Source organism: Choloepus didactylus, chromosome 1 (assembly GCF_015220235.1).
Source record: "Choloepus didactylus isolate mChoDid1 chromosome 1, mChoDid1.pri, whole genome shotgun sequence".
Taxonomy (NCBI): Eukaryota; Metazoa; Chordata; class Mammalia; order Pilosa; family Megalonychidae; genus Choloepus; species Choloepus didactylus.
Genome location: NC_051307.1, coordinates 180,591,432 through 180,614,304, shown reverse-complemented (window position 1 = coordinate 180,614,304; position 22,873 = coordinate 180,591,432). Strand labels below are relative to the sequence as shown.

Sequence of the window (22,873 nt, the reverse complement as noted above, 5' to 3'; positions counted from 1 at the left end):
CTGCTGCTGAGAGACAGGGTCAGGGGGTTCTTAAAAGAGGTAGGAAGAAGGGCTGTGGACGGGAGCTGAAGGCTGACTAGACAGTCCCTTGCTCTGAAGAGGCGCAGCCCTGCCCCTCATTCACCCTCTGTCCCCTTCTACCTACTCTGTTGTAAAGGGTCTCTAAGAGCTTGCTGGCTTACCTAGAACCACCACCTAAGAGGAGTGTTCCTTGCCAACCTTCTGTTCCTATGCCTCCCGTATCTTGGCTTCATTCACACTGGGAGGAGGAGCAGGGCATGGTGGATTGCAGACCAGCAATTGAACAGGAAGTTGGACAGGAAGGACAGTGGTGGTCATAGGGAGCATCTAGGGTCAGAGCCATATGCTTCTGGAAACAGAAAGTCCCCTTAGGCCAAGATCTGTGGAATTTAAAGACCAGATGCCAATGTCATTCAATCCTGTAGCATTCAAAAATCCCTCTCTGCAGTTGAAAAGAACAAAAGGAGGGGCTGGAATGGAGAGTCTTAGTTCTGGCTTAACTCCCTCTATGGACAGCTGCTAGAAACCCAAGTCTAAAGCTATCTGCTGACCTCAGACTGAGGTGCTTTCTCCCCTCTGGCAGGGGACACCGGGGCCTGAAGGAATTGTATTAAGGGATTTTGTTATTATCAACAGTTAGCACTTTGGGAACAGAACACCATTCTACTTTAAGACATTCACCTTTCACATGCATTTTCTGCTTTGAGGACTACCTATATTTGTGTAAGTTTGTCTATTACTAGACTGTAAGATCCAGAAGAGAGGGGCAGAGCCACAAACACATTTCTCTCCTGCCTCCTCTTTTTCCTCTACAAATGGCAAGAGGTTTATTTTATAAAATTTCAAATGTGTCAAATTCAAATACATGGCGTGATAAGGAAGTGGCAACCCTGAAACAGACTAACGCTAATCAAGTATTTTGGTGAGCTTCCCGGCTTCTGAATGATCCTTTGAGCCTGGACCTAAATTCTGACTTGCTGGAGGAGAGCTTCCTGAAGGATTACATGGGCTCCCTGTGAAAAGCATTCATGCATTTGCTGGACTATATCCAAAGTGACAGAGAACCCTGCCACCACCATCAATATGAAGACTTTTCCCTCCTTCACCTTTTAGCTGAATGTCTGTGAAGAAAGCAATGTGATTTAAAGCCATTTCTAAAATTCAACAATGAAATGTCGTTTAAAAGATAAGACATTGCTGTTAACAAAACCATCAGAGATAAGACTGTAATGCTGTTGGCAAAGATCCTCTGAGATTAATTTTAAAAAAGAGAAAAAAGGAACTCTGGTGTTAGTGATAATAGATGGAATAATACAAGGGTAAGCCAAGTGATCATTGCAAATGTATTAATGTAATAATTATTAATTACATGTATCTGAACACATACTTAGTTCCTTTATGAAGGCGTCAACAGAAGATCAAATTGATTTACAAAGCACATTCACATAAACTATTTCATTTATTCCTCACAATGATGCTTTGTTTTAAATAGTTTCATTTCTGTTTTACATATGAGGACACTGAACACCCAGCCAGTAAATAGCTTATTAAGACAATACAGACAGTAACCAAGGGCATGGGGTCCAAAACCAAACAGAAAAGTATTCAAATTCTCACACTTCTGTTTATTGGCTATATGACTTACATACATCAGTAGGTGAAATGTGGACTCAGGTTTTACAACTCAACATCCTATAATACAATACCAAAGAGCTAAGGAGTAATGGGGAAAAGAAGGGGGTGGAAATATACTCATACTTTTCTTTACCACCATTATGGACACATCCACATTCTCCACTCTACGTGATCTTTATGAGTCTATAATTACTTAAAAGGAAGAATGACCCACTCAGTGAACCTTTAATAATACCTTGCGGGTGCTGGTATCCTATTATTAATAATATATCTACATATGCTACCTCCTTGATAAAGCAGTATGATGCAATTTATAATAAAACTCACCACTGTGGGCTGGACAGAGAAGGTACTGAGCCCCACCAGTTGAAGGGCTAGTCTGGGCCAGATCCAGACAGAGTTGGGAAAGTCACTGGGAGAGGGCCAGGGTCTATCACTCTGGGTTCAACCCAGAAGGCAGGACCCCCTTGGGAATAGTACTACCCTAGAGAACAACATTCCAAGGGCTAAATGCCACTGAAAAGCTGCCACCACATTTGGTCTGTGGAATTGTTGCTGGTACCAAGAATCCAAATGTATCACTGTGCCAGTTTGAATGTATTATGTCCCCCAGAAACAGCCATATTCTTTGATGCAATCTTGTGGGGCAGACATTTTAGTGGGGATTAAATTGGAACATTTGGATTAGGCTGTTTCCATGGAAATGCACCCCACCCAACTGTGGGTGATAACTCTGGATAATTTCCATGGAGGTGTGGCCCCATCCATTCAGCATGGGCCTTGATGAGTTTACTGGAGCACTATATAAGCTCAGAAAGAAGGAGTGAGCTTGCTAAGCCAAGAGGGACACTTTGAAGAATGCACAGGAGCAGAGAGAGGAAATGCAGTTTACAGAGACATTTTGGAGACGGCCATTGAAAGCAGACTTTTGCTCCAGAGAAGCTAAGAGAGGACAAATGCCCCAAGGGCAACTGAGGGTGACATTTTGGAGAGAGGCTGAAGCCTAGAGAAGAACATCCTGGGAGAAAGCCATTTTGAAACCAGAACTCTGGAACAGATGCCAGCCACGTGCCTTCCCAGCTAACTGGTTTTCTGGACACCATCGGCCATCCTCCAGTGAAGGTACCTGATTGTTGATGCCTTACCTCGGACACTTTATGGCCTTAAGACTATAACTTTGTAACCAAATAAACCCCCTTTATAAAAGCCAATCCATTTCTGGTGTTTTGCATTCTGGGCAGCATTAGCAAACTAAACAATCAGTTAACAATTGCCACAGTAATGCGATGTAACAAACCTCCCCAAAACTCAGTGGCTTAAAACAACAATCTCTTATTCTCACAGATCTATCTACAGGTCAACCTGGGCAGCTCTGCCTCAGGCTTTAGTGGCTGGGGAAGCTGTGCTTCATTATACAGGTCTGTGGATCTGGGTCTTCTTCTCCATGGTATTTCATTCTCCCTGAACCAGAAGGCTTGCTGGGGCATGTTCTTTTCAAAGTAATGGCAGAGGTATAAGAGAAAAAGCAGAAACAGGCAAGATCTTTTAAGGCCTAGATTTGGAATTGTTGCCATTAATCCCATCCCATTACAATGATCAAAGTAAGTCTCACAGCCAAGCCCCAAGTCAAAAGGCAGAGAAATACATTCTGCCCATGATGGGGCCATGATGAGTATCCGATACAGGGAGATGCAAAGAATTTGGGCTAATAATCTAATCAACTGCAGACCACCCTCTTGACCACATTATTCACATTTCCCCATATGAAAAACATACCCCACCCTATCTAAGGACACTCACGAGTCTCACCCAGTCATGGCAGCAGGCTCAAAATCCAGGGCCTCTCGATCTACATCAGGTCCAGGAGTGGCTCCTGTTGATCTAGAGACCTATGACCCCAAAAAAACAAATTGTCAAAACCTTCCCCCCATCCACACATGCACAAGCACACACGCACACACACATCTACAAATATGTAATTGGTATAACAGGACAGGATAAAAACAGGAAGCACTCCCATTCAAAAAGAGGGAGATTGGTCCCTAGCAATTCTGAAATCTTTCTAGGCAAATTAGCCAAATTCCCCTGCCCTGAGGGTAGGAAATATTTCTTAATTATAGTTTGGTTCTGTTTGGGGGTTGGGGTAGAGGGGGACAGTTTCCATTGCTCTCTACAGCTCCAGGCTCTGCCCTCTGAAACCTCCTTTTCAATCATCTTCCTCATTTGTTCTCTCATTTGACGCATAAACACCTTTTTTTCCTGGTGGCTGAAAAGTTTTCCCAGCCTATTTCTTACCTGTAGCAAATTGGGGGCTCAGAGGTCTTCTTCACTTCTCAAACACTTTCAGCCCCTTTTAGTCTAGGCTGGCAGTATTTCGGCAATACAGCTTGCTCAATAACTTAGCGGGTTTTTTATGCGTTTGATTCTAGTTCATTCCATATGTTAAAATCACAATTCTTTTTAAGACAAGCTTTTCTCTCCAGATTTAATTACTAGCACTTTGGGCATACCAGGAAGCTATGATCCCATGCCTTTAAACTTTCTAGGATGCTTGACCATCTGAAAGATCTACCGAAACCCACCTTGCAACATTTTGCAGTGTTATACACACATCCTTGCTTGGGTCTTTACCTTGCGGGCATGTTTTACTGTAAACCACTTGGATTTGGTCTTTGTCCCTCCCCTATAAATTAACAATCATGCTTGGATTTGATCTTTGTCCTCAGGTTATAACCTAGAAACTGCCAGTCTCTCTCTATTCCCTCTAAGTTCTGCTTGTAAGTTGGCCACTTTTTTTAAGCATATCTCTTTCTTACTACATACAGTGAAAATCAATCAGCTCACACTTTCAAAATTTTTCTTGGAAACCATCTTCACTTCTGTCTGCCCTTTCATTTGATTATGCTGCTCACTTCTTTGAGTGCTTATACCGTGCAACAAACCAATAGGTGGAAAAGTCCCCAGATTTAGATTTGGGGACAGAGGAAGTCCCACTTGGACCTTAAGGCCTAAATTATCTGTCTAACCCAATTTTTCGAACTCTGTTGAGAGGAATCAAGGACTGGCTCAGCTCAAAAGTAGTTCTTGGAATTTTTAAATAATAATTCTTCCCTGGGAACCCTGCAGAGAGAAGAAATGATTAATAGAGGATTTGACAATTTCTAGAATTTAAAAATCTCACCTTTCTCCCCTGAGAGAGCCACAGGTACAAATTCCACAGGTCTCAAAGAATATGGAGCAGAATTCTACCATTTGTTAGCCCCAGTAAATGATGAGGTCATGGATTACCAGCTATTTAGGGGAGGCATTAGATGGTGAAATGGTCTGGTTGCATCATAAGCACTACACAGGTCACCTCGGGCTCATGAATGAAAGGTTCCTCCAGAAATAACTAACCATCAATTATTTCCATTATGTTTACATAGACACAAGACTGACTTACAAAGTTTACCTAAGTCTATTAGTGAATGGATTAACTAATATCCATCCACTAACAGTGGATGGTCTGTGGTCTATCACTCTCCACTGCAGAGTCAGTAAGTTCAAGGCTGTAGCTGTTAGACTTTTACATGTACAAGGGTGCAACTTTCCTCTTTAACCTACTGGTAGCAATGAGGGAATAACCTATTGCAAGCATACAGTTTGTCTCCAGTAAAGATAGAGCTAAGGTGTGAAGGGTGGTATAAGGGAACTCTGTATTTTCTGTATGGTTTCTCAATGTACTTACAACTTCTCTAACAAAAGAAAAGAAAAGAAAAGAAAAAGAGCTAAGCTTCTCACTATGGGGAATACCTACATAAATTCAGTTTCAAGCATGGAATAAATGGACCAGGACTTCCTGTAACATGGGATAGCAGTGATGGCTTTGGTGCTCAACCCTCCAGGGTCTGTAGATTTAACTGGGGGCTCAGCCTACAGTGGATCCAGATCATACCATAAATCCATGGAGCCTATAGTTTAGATGGTCTTAGTCCAACTTATTCCAAAGAGAATCAGTCAGCCATTCCTCAAACTGGACAAAGAGGGGCTCTTATTACAACAAAATCCTTGGGCAGAGGCCCTGAAGTTTGCTCCATACCTCACACATGAAATTTGGTATAACTAGTCTACTTAGAATTGAACTTCTGTTGGTAGGTAGAAGCAATTTTCCTATGATATTCTTCTTTGGACCTAGCAAAAAGCTCTAGTTATAGATGTGGGTTATTGCCCACCTCTAGGATTGCCGTATCAATTAACTAATCATACAGTCCTCAGTTCCATTCCCCCAGAAGCATGTGGGTAGCCTCTGGTTCTGCTGAAAGGAGCATGTTAGTCTATTATGTACAGGACAGGCATGGCTAGAAGCAGTCAGGAGAGTAATGCTCTCAGCCAACTATGATAGTCATGTCTTGCATAGTTTTTCCATGTGTCATAATAGATTGTTATACACATTGACGTAAGTTGATATGTCTCTCTTCACAGCAACCTCCATTCTATAAATGAAAAAAGCTTAGGTTCAGTTAAGTTAAATAACTTGCCTCAGGTCACCCAACTAATAAGTGGCAGCACCAGGATCTGAAGGCAGACATTCTGGCTCCACAGTTTCATCGCAATATCCTGGTCTATGTTATATGACCTGCCTCGGAACACAGGATATTTACCAGCAGTGAGGGTTTGCCAGCCAGGCATGGTTCTCATCCCTGAGGACAGAGCTGTTGGTTGACTGTTCCTTCATCCCCCTGCACATTTGCTTTAGTTTCCTAGGCTCCTCAGGCCAATTCCAGGAAATAGGTAAGGTTAAACAATAGGAATTTACTTGCTTACAGTTTTGAGGCTAAAAGAAGGTCCAAATCAAGGCATCATCAAGGTATTGTTTTCTCCCCGAAGACTGTGGCATTCTGGGGTTGGCTGCTGGTGATTCTTGGTCCTTAGCTTGTCACAGGCAGTACACATGACGGCTTCTCCTGGCCTCTCTGTTCTCTTTCGGGTTTCACTGATCACAGCTTCTTACTTCTTATGGCTCTTTCTCTCTCTAAATTTCATTCCATTTATAAAGGACTCCAGTAGTAGGATTAAGACCCATCCTGATTGAGTTGGGCCCCAACTTAACTGATGTAACCTCATCAGAATGTCTTACTTACAATGGTTGCACCCACTGTAAGTAGGAATGGATTAGATTTAAGAACAAGTTTTTCTGGGGTACATACAGCTTCAAACCACAACATTGTATCTTGAAATCCAAAAAAGTATATTCTCACATAGATAGAGAACATCCTCCAGCCTCTAGTTGGAGACATACTGCAGTTTTCCTCTGCAGGTAGAGCCAATGTTTGTTCTCAGAATAATCTTGAGCCACTCAAGTGCACAAAGACTTCAGTGGAAATCGCAGACTTCTACAACTCAGATCACGACAGAGATAACTTCTGTCTAGAAATTTCGGTATCTTGCCTGTAGAATCTGACTTGGATGAGCCTCTAGCCATTCTCTAGGAGGAATTAACTGCAAGTGATCTAACTGGTCTCCTAGATGGGGGGTTTACATCAAACACTAGAATTGTGGATACAGTTGTTCACATATAACAATAATCCCCCCTTTTATGGTTGAATCTGTCCAAACAGTAACAAGAAATGGGATCAATTACTTCTTATAGGCTGTGAATATAAAATCATACCACCAAGAAAGAGCAAGGGCGTGGTTGTCTGAAATGCTGTGGCCAGAGGGTATGCCATTGACTGTATACCTTAGCAGTTGCTAAACCTTGACTGTTTCATACCACTTGGAATTTAAATATATGTTTAGAGATCATTTCTAGTTATTCTGGTTCTCAGAGTGGTACTGAAACGCAGACTTTATCAAAGCATGAATAGCTTAGAAACTTTGCTGAACTCACACAGTTTGCCCCAAACTTGATTTTTGTCCCCAGTTTCTAACCATCATGTATTCCTACCTCAGTGAGCAGCACTGTAAACACTAGAAAACTTGAGTAGTCCTTGATACCTCCATCTCACTCCTACATTCAGTCTGCAAATCCTAAATGTCCACTTATGTCAATTTAGTTTATTTCTCTCCGCCCCAGCACCTCCATAGTACAAGCTCTCATGGTCTCACAATGGAACTTCTGAAATTGTCTCTTAATGGTCCCCCTGCCTATACAGTTATCCCTTCTACATCATGCGGGTTAGAGGCATGGTGCCCCTGCGATCTGGAAAATATACATAATTTTTTCTCCCAGGGTTTCAGCAAACTCCTTGATCGGCAGATGCTGTCTCTCCCGTTACTTTTACATTGCGTGGGCTAACCTTTTCTTAAAATTTTCAAACCGGGCTTTGCTGGTCTGAAAATCCATAGGGGTAAATCCTTCACCTTCATTTTCTTTTAGGGGAATCATACAAGGACTTAGTCTTCTCTCCTATGATGCCCGAGTCAACCAGAATGACTTTTTTATAACAATCCTGCACCCAGAAGAATGTTGCACTTTATATACCTGCGAGATGCAGATCTCATGGTTTATGCAAATACTTTGCAGTTGGTGTGGGGGCAACAATGGCTTCACAGATTTCCTTCCCTTTTTTATTGATATGCCTTAAGGTCAACTCATTAAAGCCATAATGGCAGCTAACCCCTGCAGCAGTTTTGCCTGAACCAAGCATATCTAACAATTCTACTTTTTCCTTCAAGTTCATCACTGTCCTCTGTTTCTTGGGAGAACTTTCCGAACCACCAGAACACTACACTGGGGAACCATGATTTTAATAGCTTTTATGGAGGTTAAACGATGCAAGTCAGGAGAAACTCGAGATGCAGAGATCATCACATGATGTCATGTGAGAGACTGTCATAAACACATCTGGTATCCCCAAACCAGTGCATAGAACTGCAGTTCTTTTACCACAAATTTAATTTTAAGAAAAAACATTGTAGTTGTTTATATTATTAAACAGTAAAATACACACGTACAGGTAATATTATACATAACAGTATATGCATTTTATGCATTTATGATTTACTAAACTTTTTTAGAGATCTCCACATTTCTAGCCTTTGTGTGTCGTCTACTGGCCTTCACGTATCATTTGCAGCTTCCGCAAAACTCCCCGAAAATTCCCATTTAATTTCTTATGCCAACTCGTGATAATATCGAAACTGCGATGGGGAAAGTCACGATGTGGAAAGGATAACTGTATGGTGTTACTCCCTCTCATTCCATTCTCCACACTGCTGCTGGTATGATCTTTCTGAAATGTAAAAGGGATTTTACTGTTTAAAACTCTTCAGTTAGTCCCTATAATTTTCAGGGTACATTATGAGCTCCTTAGAGTATATCACAGCCCTCCCTTATCTGTGGGGGCTTACCTTCTAACCATCATTCATCACTCCAGCTAATTCAACTAGCAGCAGTCCCAGATGCAATCTTGCTATTTTTTTTTTTCCCACTCCTCAAGCTTTGGTTTTTGTATTTATGTACTTGAATGCTCTTTTCCACACCCATCGCCCTCAGAGAGGCAGATAGTCACAGAGACAGAGCCAGAGCTGGAACTAGAAATGGGAATGTATGCACACATTTTGACGTGCATAGAAAAAGATCTGGAAGGATACCCACTAAAACTGCTCATGGAAGTCCCTAAGGAATGGGGTCTCAGAAGAGAAGGTAAGGGAGCAGCATTCCATGATATACTTGTTACTTTCCTATATTGTTTGGATTTTTACAGCAAACATGTGTAACTTCTATACACAATTTTTAATTACATTTTCCCATTCTTAGCCCCTGACATACTGATTCAAAGAGGGAAGGGCTCTGGATTCTGAGCTTCCCAGAGGCTCCGTTAATCAGTCAGTTTGGAGAACTGTGGTTGAAATCATTGTTTCTAATATAATAAGGTAACTGACTTTTTTTTAAAGAAAAGCTCCATCTCTGTTATATGACCATTTTTATTATTTTCTTTTATTTTGTAATAGTTTAATTCCACTACAAATACATATTCTCTAAGTATATTAGATTTGAATTATCTCTAAGAATTATAATAGCTTTGGCAGTCATTTTACCAGTTAGCTATATTTGAATAAAGTATCTGAATAATCATTGTAAAGCCTGTGCTTGTGCAGTAAGTTCCATAAACCATTTTAAAATTAAGGCAAACAAGGAAAACAATCTACAGATACAAATATCAGGATTTCTTAAATTCTAAATATTTAACGCTAACTTAAAAACCATTTGATTGCCTGTCAAAACTAGGAACATTCTCAAAATATAAAGTAGACAGTTACTACAAATATCAACTTTGCTATAGTGATTACCTATGTTATTTAACATTTTCAAGTTTTTGATTTCAGGAAAATATAAAGATGTAAATGTTTTTACAATTAACTTTTGAAAATCTTATAATACCCTAAAATTCAGACATCAAAGCATCTATTTCTTTAAACTTATTAGTTATATTCTCAATACATTCTCCAGCTTTTAGTTTTATTCCATCAATTACAAGATAGTCCTCTTCATAATGGTCTTCAAATGGATTGCCTGCAGGTGCTTCGGGGCTGCATTTAGACAACTGTAACAATAACCATACAATTCATTAGAACTACATCAAATTTACTTAAAAACCAGGCTTACTATTTGAACAAAATAGAAAGCAGTTAGTTACTGCTCAAACCACAGCAGTTGTGAAAAGTTTTCTTTTAGACTGGTGGTCAAATAATGATCCCCATATATAGTATAATGTATAGAAAATGTGTTTATATAAAAATATTTAGGAACATCACTATTCCCATTATTACAAGTTATTTTTTGTTTATTTTTAATGGTATGCTTTGGGAAAATGTGATCATTTTAATTTTGTATGAGATCTCTATACTGTTTATTTTCAAAATTATTATTATAGGGAATACAACTAAAGAAAATGTCTTAGTCACATTTCCTGTGATCATCTTCTCATAAGGATCAGCATTATTTACTAGTAATGACAGTTTTCTCCAACTTAATGGGTAAGGACACTGGTTAAAAAAACAAACAAACACACAAACAATACAAACACAGATATACATATGACATTTAGAACTTCAAGGTTCCTTAAAGGTAGGATAAACTTCCCATGTAATACAAGAAATAAAAAAGAATATATATGTAGTTTATACCAGTATTTTCATATATCAAAATGGATCCTTTAATACAAATAATCATTCAGTAAACTCTGTCTTATTTGTAGATGGATTACCCAATTTGTGAATTATTCAGGTAGACTTATAAAAATCTGAAATTAATTCTCTCCCATTGCTTGCCGAGTCAGGGCATGTCAAGTAGTGTGAATATTAGCTAAAGAACATAATTAGGAAGGTAACTCTACTGAGGAAAATAATCTCATAAAGCATTTCAATGACAAATAGGAATGAGTTTTGATTACCCATGCATGTTGCTTTTTTTCCATGTTGTTGCTCTCATCCATTGGTGTAAATGCGTGTGAGTAATCAAATTGAAACCTCATAGGTGAAATAAATGATGAAAACATCATTGAATTTACAACTTTGAAAAACAGTTCAAACAATATTTACTGAGAGAATAAACATGCTCAGGACTTTAAAAGTATCAGGTGGCTCTTTGGGGCATGTTTATAAAAGGTCTCTTTCTCCTAAAAAAACACATCTCCAGTTTTAAGTGGAATTGCCTTTGGAAGCCATATTAATTCTTTCAACTCACTACAGAAAAAAAAAAAAAAAAAAGAATAATAATGAAATTCCTGAAGTGATAATTTCTTTATTTTCAAACTGGAAATAGCTCCTGATCTACTATCATTTGTTTCATTGCTCTTCTCCACATTTAAAAGTGAAAAAGGCCCTTAGTATCCTGAACCTGGCATGAATACCAGGCTTATAAAGCACAATGTGGAGAGTCGTTTATAAATCAGTCAGCAGGAGGCACTCACTTGCATGCCAGCAAGTTAAAATGGTTAATTTTTACAATTCCTAAATGCCTTTTGAAAGTATAAAATAGTAAAAGAATCTATAACCAAAGGCAAACTCCTGCCTGGTGATGTATTAAAACTATGTATTTTACCTTAAGAAATAAAAATCAGACACGAGTAATTTTCTGTTCTATCAAGTTACTAGTTATAATGGCAAAATAGAAGCCAATTCTATGGCTGTAAAGCTCCAGGACACTGCTATAAAAATCAGCCTGGCTGTATTTTTGAAAAGACAAACTGAAAAGGCTGAAAAAACATTTCACAAACCATATGGTGTTCAAACAAAATAGACATTTGCTAGAAAAAAATAATTTTACGTTAATAAAATGTATATAAGATGTATGTCACCAACCTATAGACCTTGCTCTACAAAAAGGAAGACTCATATATAGAAAACAAGTTCTCTGAAAATGGAACTCTAATTTGAAAAATGGCATTTACAAGCCATGCAAATTCAGGTAAAAGTTAATATTATTGTACTTACTTAAAAAATACTATGTCTTTCAACACAGTAGGAAGTTTTTAACATTAATTTTATTTTCTTTTAACAGTATATCCTTACTAGTAAATTCTCTGTATATTTTTAAATTTCCAACTCAGTAAAGAAGGTGGTTAAGAATCAACTTGATTCTCATTAAAGTTCTGAATGAAATCATACAATTGGGCAGTCTGCCAAAGTATGTAAACTACTTTGTTTGCAAATCCATCTTTTTCTGCATCTGAGAACAGACAGACTTGGACATAAATAGTTCTCAAAGTGAGAATACAGGAAAAGAGAAATGAAGTAAGAGAATGTTAGCACTTATTCCTTCTAATTGTCATTCCCAATTCTCAATTAACTAACAGTTACTATGGAAAGCACTTTTCCCGCTTTACATTATTTAATACTCAAAACAACCTTCTGAGGCAGGTGATAAGAAACTTGGAGAAATTACACAGGTCCTACTTGGCAGGATCAGGATGAGAACCCAAACATTATATGACCCAGAGTCAATGCTCCTAACCACCATGCTCTCGTTTCCAGGCACACTGTACTTTATCTCTGAATGAATGAATGAACGAACGAACAAAACTTTAAGGATACATGACTCCTCACTGCCATTTTTCTTTCGAACTACTGATGGAGCAGTTGCATTGCCTCACAGAAGTATCTCCTTATGACTTATTTTTCTCACACCCACAACCTTGCTGCTCTGTATTAATGACCACCTTCCTAGGCCTTGCATTGTAAAATCTCATTTTATTTGCAGAGACAAGGAGCCAATGTGCTGAGCAGTTTGTCGAACACCTTAAAATTTATGTTGTCATATATAACCATTGAATAAAGTAAGCACACATTGTCTTTCTGAACCCAACATAGTTGGCAAAAAAAAAAAAAAAGATGAATCTAGATATGAATGGTGAAACTTATTCCGACTCAAAATTCTGAACTTCATCATGTTAATAATAAGGTTGGACCCACAGGGGTTTTCCCAGAGTGGGAACCATTCTCCAGGCAGTGGGTAAGGATATGCAGGTGGCTCCAGACCCTCAACAAGGTAGATTTTCCAGCAAGCTGCTGTTACCCTAGACCCTTCTCCCGCTTGTGAACATTTGTAGCAGGGGAGAGGTCTCTCTGTACTAGCACCACTCAGCTATAGTGAGCCCCCCTTTTTTTATTCCATCCCCAAGAATCTGAAACAAAAAGAGCTCCTTGGATGAAACACAGGTATTTTTTCAAAGATTGATAGGTGTATTCTTATTTCTCAAGAGGCTACTAGTTCATTATTCATATTATGGTAATCAAAGGCCTAAATTTCAGAAGTGAAAAATATTTTCCATATAATTAAAATGTATAGCCAGGGACAATACTGTATTTAAATAGTTTAAAGTTGCTAGTTAGACCTGATGATAAGTATCAGTAATACCTTTTCCCCTGTATTTGTTTCTTCTTCACATTCTTCTTCAGATTCATCTGGTGTTGCTGTGGGCTCTAGTGCTTGCTGTAGCATTTGCTCCAGGTCTTTTAGTAAAACTTCTGTCTCAGAGACAACTAAACAAACACCATTAATATGTCAAAAATTCTGCATCTTAATTAATTCAATCTAATTCATAATCTTAACCACCCAGAAAGAGGAAATCATCTAAATGCTACAAGATAAAAAATAAATATTTCATATGTCATAAGGAGAAAAAATAAATTAATGCAAAAGATTTTACGCAGTTTCCTTTCCCCCAGTTCTAAAAATGCCGATATTTCTTTATCATCATCTTTGTCAATAATTTTCTTTTAGTATTACTTATTAGGAGGACATTTAAAAACTCTGCCTAAAATATTATTTATTAAATAATACTATTAAAGTTATGGGAAGTTATGAAACAAAAAAGTTTCTTTTTTCTTGGTTGTCACTATAGTACAGGAAAAACAATTTTTAGTTTGCAGTTTTCACATTACAGTTTTGTCTACAAAAATTTTTCTTGTGTTAATATTTATTGCTAGCCCCTAGAACCTTTTATATTCAATCAGCAAATATGTGTTGTATTCCTACTAAGGGCAAAGGACTCTAGAAAATAAGCATTTATTAACAAGCCTTCCTGGCCATAGTCTCTTCACAGCCAATCTTAGGTTCTCTCTATGGAAAACACCTTTCAAAATAAGAAATACCAGTTTGAAAGAAGCTGTCTGTTAAGCAATTCCATGCCTTGGAATAAGAACCTATATTTTAAAAATAAAACAAACCAATGAAACTGTAATTTACTTATTAGTTGTATCCAGATAGATCTGTGTTCTATAGTTATTGTTAAACCCTATCAACACAGAGTATGAACTGTTATATTCCAGAATAGCGGTATTCAAAATTTGTGGGCATAAGAGTCACCTGGAAAGTTTATTACAAAATATGCTTATAACTTCATACCTACCGAATCAGAATTTTCTAGAATGTATATTTTTATTGAAGCAACTTTGTTAATGAAATTAACCCCTCTTTATGACAGATTTCTTATTTAGTAACCTTTTACTTAATAGACGACTATATATGGTTACCTTTGTACTGACCCCCAGGTCCCACTCACAGATGCTGTGTTTTCCCTCCTGCTTTACATTCTGTGTCTATGGAAACTGACATTGATATTTAGTGCAATGTTGAGAAGATGGATTTTGAACTATCCAGCTAAGGAAGTATGGTATACAAACATCTTTATATTTCTAATTAGGCTAAAACAATCAATTTATGATAATAAATATCATTGCCAAATGGCATTGTAGGCCCTCTGGTTTCAAATGATCTGGAAAAATATATATACTTCCTTTTGATCAAAAGGTAGACAAAGTACTGGATGACCTCATAAATCAACCAGGATCATAACACCAACTTGACTGATGCCATTCTGTTTCCAAAGCAATGGGAGGTTTGCTTTTCTGAAAAGGTATCCTGATATTGTAAACTGATAAGAGTTCAAAAATCATTCTCAAAAAATAGCAGTTATTGTTATCTACAAACTAGGTTATCAAAATTGGGCAATGATATCCTCCAAAGATAGAGAATGAATGCCTTTGCTGATTGCATGACCAATCATCTTCTATCAGTACTGATTATCCTGCAGTTTCACTCAACTTGTTTCAATTTATTGTTGAGAGTAAAGTGGTGGCAATACAGCTGGTCCATCATGCAGAGAAAGGAAAAAAAAAAAAAAAAAGCTAGCAAGAAAAAAGTATCTCTTACACTGAAGTCCATATCTGGCCTTTAAAAATAAATGTGTATGAAATAAATTAGTGTTGTTTCTTCAAGAAATAACTGACTTTCTCAATGTATCAGTCATTATTTTTAAAGCTTTCAAATGTATGTTTATGGAGTTTTCCTTAATCTACTTCTCTATTAAATATCTAAAGAAGCTCCTTTATATAAAGAGGATACTGGTTGGGTTACCTCAAAGCTGGCATTGAGAAAAATAATCTTAAATAAATTTGAAGGGCCATTTCAATGTTTAAATTCTGAAGGCATTCTAAAAGAAGAGGGCAAGGGAGGAAGAAGAGTACATGGTTTTGTTTTGTTTTGTTCTGAAGTATTCACAAACACTCAGCCGTGTGCTTGCAATTTAAATGTAGAGATGAGTAAAATATTGGTTGAAATATAATAAAGAAGAGAGCACTATTCCTGTAGACACAAACAGAAATAGTAGGCATGGTGCTTTTAGGGAAAAGACCATGAAGGCCAAGCCCACCTTTTAGCCTGGAGGTTAAAGGAAACTGCAAATCAAAAGCAGGTGAATGAGGATTGTCTCTAGTGACCAGATATTACCTTTTCCCCTGTCACCTCTCCCACCCACCAGACCTAGGTCCCAGGGCTTTCATGCTTCTTCTAGGGTTCGCCCCATGATCCAGATCTTTCCTATACTAACCTTCCTCTTCAAAGCTCACCTGTCTTAGGGGAATGATAAACAAGTCCTTCTTAATTTAATAAGGAATATTAATAGATTATATTTAGCCCCTGGAAATACAACAATCTTTTATATACTCAAACTCTTATTCATTGACTGTCTACTGCCCCCTCTCCCCCCCAAGAAGTATTTCACAACAGAAAACAGTGATAAAATAAAACAAAAAAAAACAAAAGACAAAATCTCAAAGTCTAAAAGAAACCAAAGTTAATTAAGGGGTATAAAAAGGGCAATAATTAAATTTTAAATATTCTTAGACCAACTACTAATGTTGTACAAACAAAAGCATAAATTTAGCTTTGAGTTTCCTGGTACTCAAAGCAACCAAGGAAACAGCTGCACACTTTAATTTTAAGAGGCTCTGTGATCTTGGAAAAGTCATATAACCTCTTAAGTGCCTCAGTTACCCATCAAAATAGAGAGACATTATACTTACCTCATACAGCTCTTGTAAGTACATTCAAACTGATACATGTAGGCTGCTAAGAACATTGAGGACACATGGTGATTGCTACAGGTGTTGGTTATCATTGTTATAGTTATTTTGTCATCATAGATGAATTTTCTTACACGTCCAATTACACCACACTACACTTACAATTAGACTTACACTAACACTTAAGAAAAGAGTTATGGGGACAATAAAAAAATATAATAGATGATATTTCTGGTAGAAATTTTCCAAAAAATGAAGACATGTAACACAAATAGTTATTTGTTAAATCAAATCCTTACATGCCATGGACATAAAGTTTTTAATTTAATGATTCATAAACTATTTTCTACTAATTTTCAGAAACAGATCCTGCCCTTGTTGGATAAGAGGGCTTCTACTGAATCTCTCTTTTTTTTTTTTCTTCTAGTTTTACACTCTCTGTATTAGTTGTTTTTTTGTTTTGTTTTGTTTTGTTTTGTTTTAATTTTTTCTTAGAGAAGTTGTAGGTTTACAGAACACTCATTGTATCTCTTTTTTACAGTTGAGGAAATGGATTCTTGGAGAGGTAACATAGCTTCACTTAAATAGCTCTCCTTCTGATGGCCAACAAAGGGAGAGAAAAGCAATCATTGGAGCATAAAGCCTTTAAAGTAACAGCAAATGTAGGGAGGAGACTAATGTAGGGAGGGAAACTTTAGAACTTGTGAGTGTAAGAAAAGAGGGTCTAAGAAATGAGGCAGGGTTCATGAAGAAGACGGTATAACTTTCCTCCATCATTTAGTCAAGGGCTCATCCTAAAAGCTAAGAAGAAATTAGAGTTATTAGAGACTTGGATAGAGGGATACACAGAAATATGGGTGAGGAATACAAAACTTGACGAGGGTTAAAGTTACTAAAAAGAACAACTCTTTCAGGAAGGGAGTCAACTCCTCTAAAGAACATAATAGATGAGATGTTTCCACTCTTTAGTTGTTCATGGAAGGAGGAGTAAATTGCTGATGAGGTTAATTATTTAAACAATGAACTCCTGAGACTTTCAGAGTCATAAAGAACGTGAGACTCCTGAAGGGGCTTCCCTTTAGCTGGATAACTACTTAGATGTGTTCATTTATACAGAAGAGTCATGTAGTTATTTTCAGTCAATGGATAGCTCCTGGCTTCAGTGGTTATCTTTTGTAATAAACCTGTGTGAGTTGGCGGGGAGGATGCCTGACTTTGGAGCCCTTAGCTGCAGTGCTAAAGTCTCCTAGTGACATCTCAGTCCAGAGATTAATCAATTTCTGCCTTTTTTATCCATGAATTGTTGAACTGGTCATATGAAGCAAAGGGATGAGGTAGCCAAGAATAGGCATCTTAGTGGGAAAGCAGCAGTAGAAAAGGTTTGAAAAGAGAAACAACAGAATCTTGTAGTGGTTTAGAAGAGGAACAAAAGCATTGTTTTTAAAAAAATAACTGTGGAGAAAATAATAAGACTGCTGGCAACTAAAAGAAAAGAAAATTGTGTTGGTTTAATGGAGGCACATCTATATGCATATAGATGTGGTATTATGTCCAAATTACAAAAGGAGAAAGGGCAGGTCTCAAGAACTAAGTGTTGAAACCCAAGACAACCAGGCAGGGAACTTAAAAGAGACTACTATAGGTTATTCTATCTGTCCTTTCTCTACCTGCTTTCCTTTCTTTTAAGGAGACTATAAATGAGTGACTTATGTAGCCAATTGAAATGCACTGCCATAGGATCCGGGGGTGGCTAAACAGGAGAGGGAGTATGGCAAGGAGTACTCCTTGGGGTTTAATGGGCTTTGAAACCTCTTTGCAAGGCTGCCAAAGTTCCATCTTACAAATGAGCATTTGCCTGCTTCTCAAGACTATTGAAAATGTAGAAAGAATAAATCACTTTTGAGAAAGAAAACTGTCTTCCTGCATTCCACATTCACTCTGTGTTCTAATATCAATGGCAATTAATTCTGCTGGAAGCTCCAGGCTCATGCTTTTCTTCCTTCTCTCTTCTAGGAAACACCCCTAGGATCCCAATACATTTGAAATGGAAAGGTCTGGAACGAAATGCAACATTGCTGGCATTTCCTCCCACAACTGCTGGTATCAACGTCATTAGTGATTCATTATATATATAAAATCCATAGAAAATTTAACTCACAGGAATAGAAACCTAAAGTCAATTGAAAAGCCCTAGGATACAAATCAATACCAAAAATGGCTCATTAAGGTTTCTCATATATGTGCATCTGTACAGATTTTTTTTCCTTCAAATGACTACAATTAGTTTCTGTGGAATTAAATGTAAGTAGAAGAATTAAAAGCAGGACAGGCCTTCACATACCCATGTTTTCCTTTGATAAGGCATCATCTGAACAAACATTTTCAAAAGAGCATTTTAAAATAGCTTTCCTAGAAAAACAATATGACAGATTTAGTTTCCAAAGATCTATCATGTATATTTAAATAATCATTCATGTATATTCACTGGTAATTGTAGGTTACAAATAAATATTTCTTTTTCTTGTAGTACTTTTTCTTGGTTGAAATAAGGGGGACTAACACTGATTTAAGCACACAAAGCACTAATGTACAATAAACACTTTACACAGGCTATTTCATGCAGTCCTCCCCCAAATCTAAGGTATTGTTACTCTCGTTTTATACATAAAGAAACTGAGGCTCAGAGCAATTGGGAAATTTGATAATACAAGTAAATTATTAAGCAGGACTGAACTAAGTTCTGTCAGTTTGCAAAATCCATGCTTTTTCCACGATAGCATGTTGCTGAGTTAGAGTCAGAAAACATGTATTCAAACTCATTTGCTCTAACCATGAGATCTTGAGAAAGCCACTTAACTTCTCTAAGCCACAAATTCTTCATCAGTTAAGAGGAGTTAATTATTATATGCCCTCTACCTATTTGATGGAGTTACTGTGAAGTGTAACTGAGATAACACAGTGAAAGTCCTTTTTAAAAATTTAGTTATTATCTGAAAAAGGACAAAGAACAAGAAAAGGAATACCTACTGGTGCCAGTCTTTGTTTTTGAGTAGGACTGCTTTTAACACAGCACTGATTACTGCTCGTTAAAAAAAATAAATAAACTGTATGGCTAGTTTAATGATAAACACTAAGACTTGTCATCAATGACTTATTATTTCATTATGAAAGCTTTTTTTTTGATGATTTATCCACCAACATTTATTGATCATCATGTGTCAAGCCCTGTGCCAAGGACTTTAAATGCAATTATCTCATTTACTTCCACAACAATCATTATTAGGTAGATTCAGATATTATCCCCATCTTACAGTTGAGGAAACTAAGGCAGGCTTAGAAGAATTATACTGCTTGTTCAAGATCACACACATAGTAGGTGTTGGGGCTGGAATTTTAAAAGCCAGGCCATCTGTCTCCAGGGCCTCCACTCCAACTGCTCCATTCTGCTGTTTCCACATGACATAAGGTTTTTTTTTTTTGCTTTTTTTTTTTATCATTTTTATTGAGATTGTTCAGATACCATACAATTATCCAAAGATCCAAAGTGTACAATCACTTGTCCCTGGGTATCCTCATACAGCTGTGCATCCACCACACTTAATTTTTGTTTAATTTTTAGAAACTTTTCATTACTCCAGACAAGAAATAAAGTGAAAGATGAAAAATGAAAAAAAGAAAAGGAAACTCTAATCCTCCCCTATCCCTAACCACCCCCCCTCAATTGTTGACTCGTAGTATTGATATAGTACATTTGTTACTGTTTATGAAAAAATGTTGAAATACTACTAACTGTAGTATATAGTTTGTAATAGGTATATAGTTCTTCCCTATATGCCCCTCTATTATTAACTTCTAATTGTATTGCCATACATTTGTTCTGGTTCATGGAAGTGATTTCTAGTATTTGTACAGTTGATCATGGACATTGCCCACCATAGGATTCAGTTTTATACATTTCTATCTTTTGGCCTCCAACTTTCCTTCTGGTGACATATATGACTCTGAGCTTCCCCTTTCCACCTCATTCACACACCATTCGGCGCTGTTAGTTATTCTCACATCTTGCTACCCACACCCCTGTTCATTTCCAAACATTTAAGTTCATCCTAATTGAACATTCTGCTCATACTAAGCAACCACTCCCCATTCTTAAGCCTTGTCCTCTATCTTGGTACCTTATATTTCATGTCTATGAGTTTACATATCATAATTAGTTCCTATCAGTGAGACCCTGCAATAATTGTCCTAATGTGTCTGGCTTATTTCACTCAGTATATTGCCCTTGAGGTTTTGTCATCAACCCATTTTTTTTTAATATGGTTTTGTTCACTCACCATACATTCCATCCCAAGTAAATAATCGATGGTTTTCTGCATGGTCATACATTTATGTGTTCACCACCTTCACCACTATCTATATAAGAGCATCTACATTTCTTCCACAAGTCAGGAGGGAGAGTCAAAGAAGGTAGAGAGGCAAAAGAAAGAGGGAAAAAAAAAATGACAGCTAGGAAACAGCAAAAGGAAAAATAACCTTAAATCAAAGTAGAATAAAGAATCAGACAATACCACCAATGTCAAGTGTCTAACATGCCTCCCCTATCCCCCCCTCTTATCTGCATTCACCTTGGTATATCACCTTTGTTACATTAAAGGAAGCATAATACAATGATTCTATTAGTTACAGTCTCTAGTTTATGGTGATTGCATCCCTCCCCCAAAGCCTCCCCATTTTTAACACCTTGCAATGTTGACATTTGCTTGTTCTCCCTCATAAAAGAACATATTTGTACATTTTATCACAATTGTTGACTACTCTAGATTTCACCAAGTTACACAGTCCCAGTCTTTATCTTTCCTCCTTTCTTGTGGTGTCTCACATGCTCCCCACCTTCCTCTCTCAACCGTATTCATAGTTAACCTTTGTTCAGTGTACTTACATTGTTGTGCTACCATCTCCCAAAATTGTGTTCCAAACCACGCACTCCTGCCTTCTATCACCCTGTAGTGCTCCCTTTAGTATTTCCTGTAGGGCAGGTGTCTTGTTCACAAAGTCTCTCATTGTCTGTTTGTCAGAAAATATTTTGAGCTCTCCCTCATATTTGAAGGACAGCTTTGCTGGATACAGGATTCTTGGTTGGTGGTTTTTCTCTTTCAGTATCTTAAATATATCACACCACTTCTTCTTGCCTCCATGGTTTCTGCTGAGAGATCCGCACATAGTCTTATTAAGCTTCCTTTGTATGTAATGGATTGCTTTTCTCTTGCTGCTTTCAGGATTCTGTCTTTGTCTTTGACATTTGATAATCTGATTATTAAGTGTCTTGGAGTAGGCCTATTCATATCTCTTCTGTTTGGAGTATGCTGCGCTTCTTGGATCTGTAATTTTATGTCTTTCATAGAAGATGAGAAATTTTCATTAATTATTTCCTCTATTATTGCTTCTGCCCCCTTTCCCTTCTCTTCTCCTTCTGGGACACCAATGATACATACATTATTGTACTTTGTTTCATCCTTGAGTTCCCGGAGACGTTGCTCATATTTTTTCATTCTTTTCTCCATCTGCTCCTTTGCATTAGGCTTTCAGGTGTTTTGTTCTCCAGTTCCCGAGTGTTTTCTTCTGCCTCTTGAGATCTGCTGTTGTACGTTTCCATTGTGTCTTTCATCTCTTGTGTTGTGCCTTTCATTTCCATAGATTCTACTAGTTGTGTTTTTGAACTTTTGATTTCTGTCGTATACATGTCCAGTGCTTCCTTTACAGCCTCTATCTCTTTTGCAATATCTTCTCTAAACTTTTTGAATTTATTTAGCATTAGTTGTTTAAATTCCTGTATCTCAGTTGAAGTGTACGTTTGCTCCTTTGCCTGGGCCATAACTTTGTTTTTCTTAGTGTAGATTGTAATTTTCTGTTGTCTAGGCATGGTTTCCTTGGTTATCCAAATCAGGTTTTCTCAGACCAGAACAGGCTCAGGTCCCAGAGGGAATAAATATTCAGTATCGGGTTTCCCTGCGGGTGCATCTTAGAAAATTGCTCCACTCTTTGATGCCTCGGGTCACTGTGCTTTTCTGCCCAGCAGGTGATGCCTGTTAGCCTATAATTCTTGACTGGTGTGAGGAGGTGTGGCCGTGTTCCCCCAGGCTCTGGGGTCTGGTTCTGAATGGAAAGGGCCCCACCCCTTTCCTCCTAGAGAAGATAGACCCCTCAGGTGGAGGTCATTAGCATTTCAATGGTCTCCCTCTCTGCTTGTGCTGTCTCCACCCTTCCCAGAGTCACAGCCCTGGAAACTGAAAATGACTGGGGCTTTCTCCACTGAGCCGAAAAAGAAACAGTCCCCTTCAGACCCAGTCCAAGGTGACCGTCCGGCTCTCCCAGGTCAGTCGTCACCCAAAGCCTCTGTCTGTTTTTTGGGGATGCGTACCTGTAGTGA

The 22,873-nt window shown here is 37.8% G+C and overlaps 1 protein-coding gene across 4 annotated transcripts in view; it reads right to left on the bottom strand.

The window, feature by feature from the left end:
- ZCWPW2 (zinc finger CW-type and PWWP domain containing 2) overlaps window positions 1-22,873 on the bottom strand; it is a 191,464-nt gene that overhangs the window by 5,278 nt on the left and 163,313 nt on the right. Inside the window, exons 7-10 of one of the 4 annotated variants that reach the window (XM_037846215.1) lie at window positions 18,788-18,855; window positions 13,499-13,623; window positions 10,116-10,184; window positions 8,669-8,870 (exon numbers count right to left, since the gene is read on the bottom strand). In XM_037846215.1, the coding sequence (XP_037702143.1) occupies window positions 8,688-8,870; window positions 10,116-10,184; window positions 13,499-13,623; window positions 18,788-18,855 (445 nt within the window). In that variant the 3' untranslated portion in view covers window positions 8,669-8,687. Of the gene's footprint in view, window positions 1-3,465; window positions 3,546-8,668; window positions 8,871-9,649; window positions 10,185-13,498; window positions 13,624-18,787; window positions 18,856-22,873 lie in introns of those variants that run through there. The other 3 variants (XM_037846234.1, XM_037846241.1, XM_037846223.1) reach the window with 3 other exon arrangements.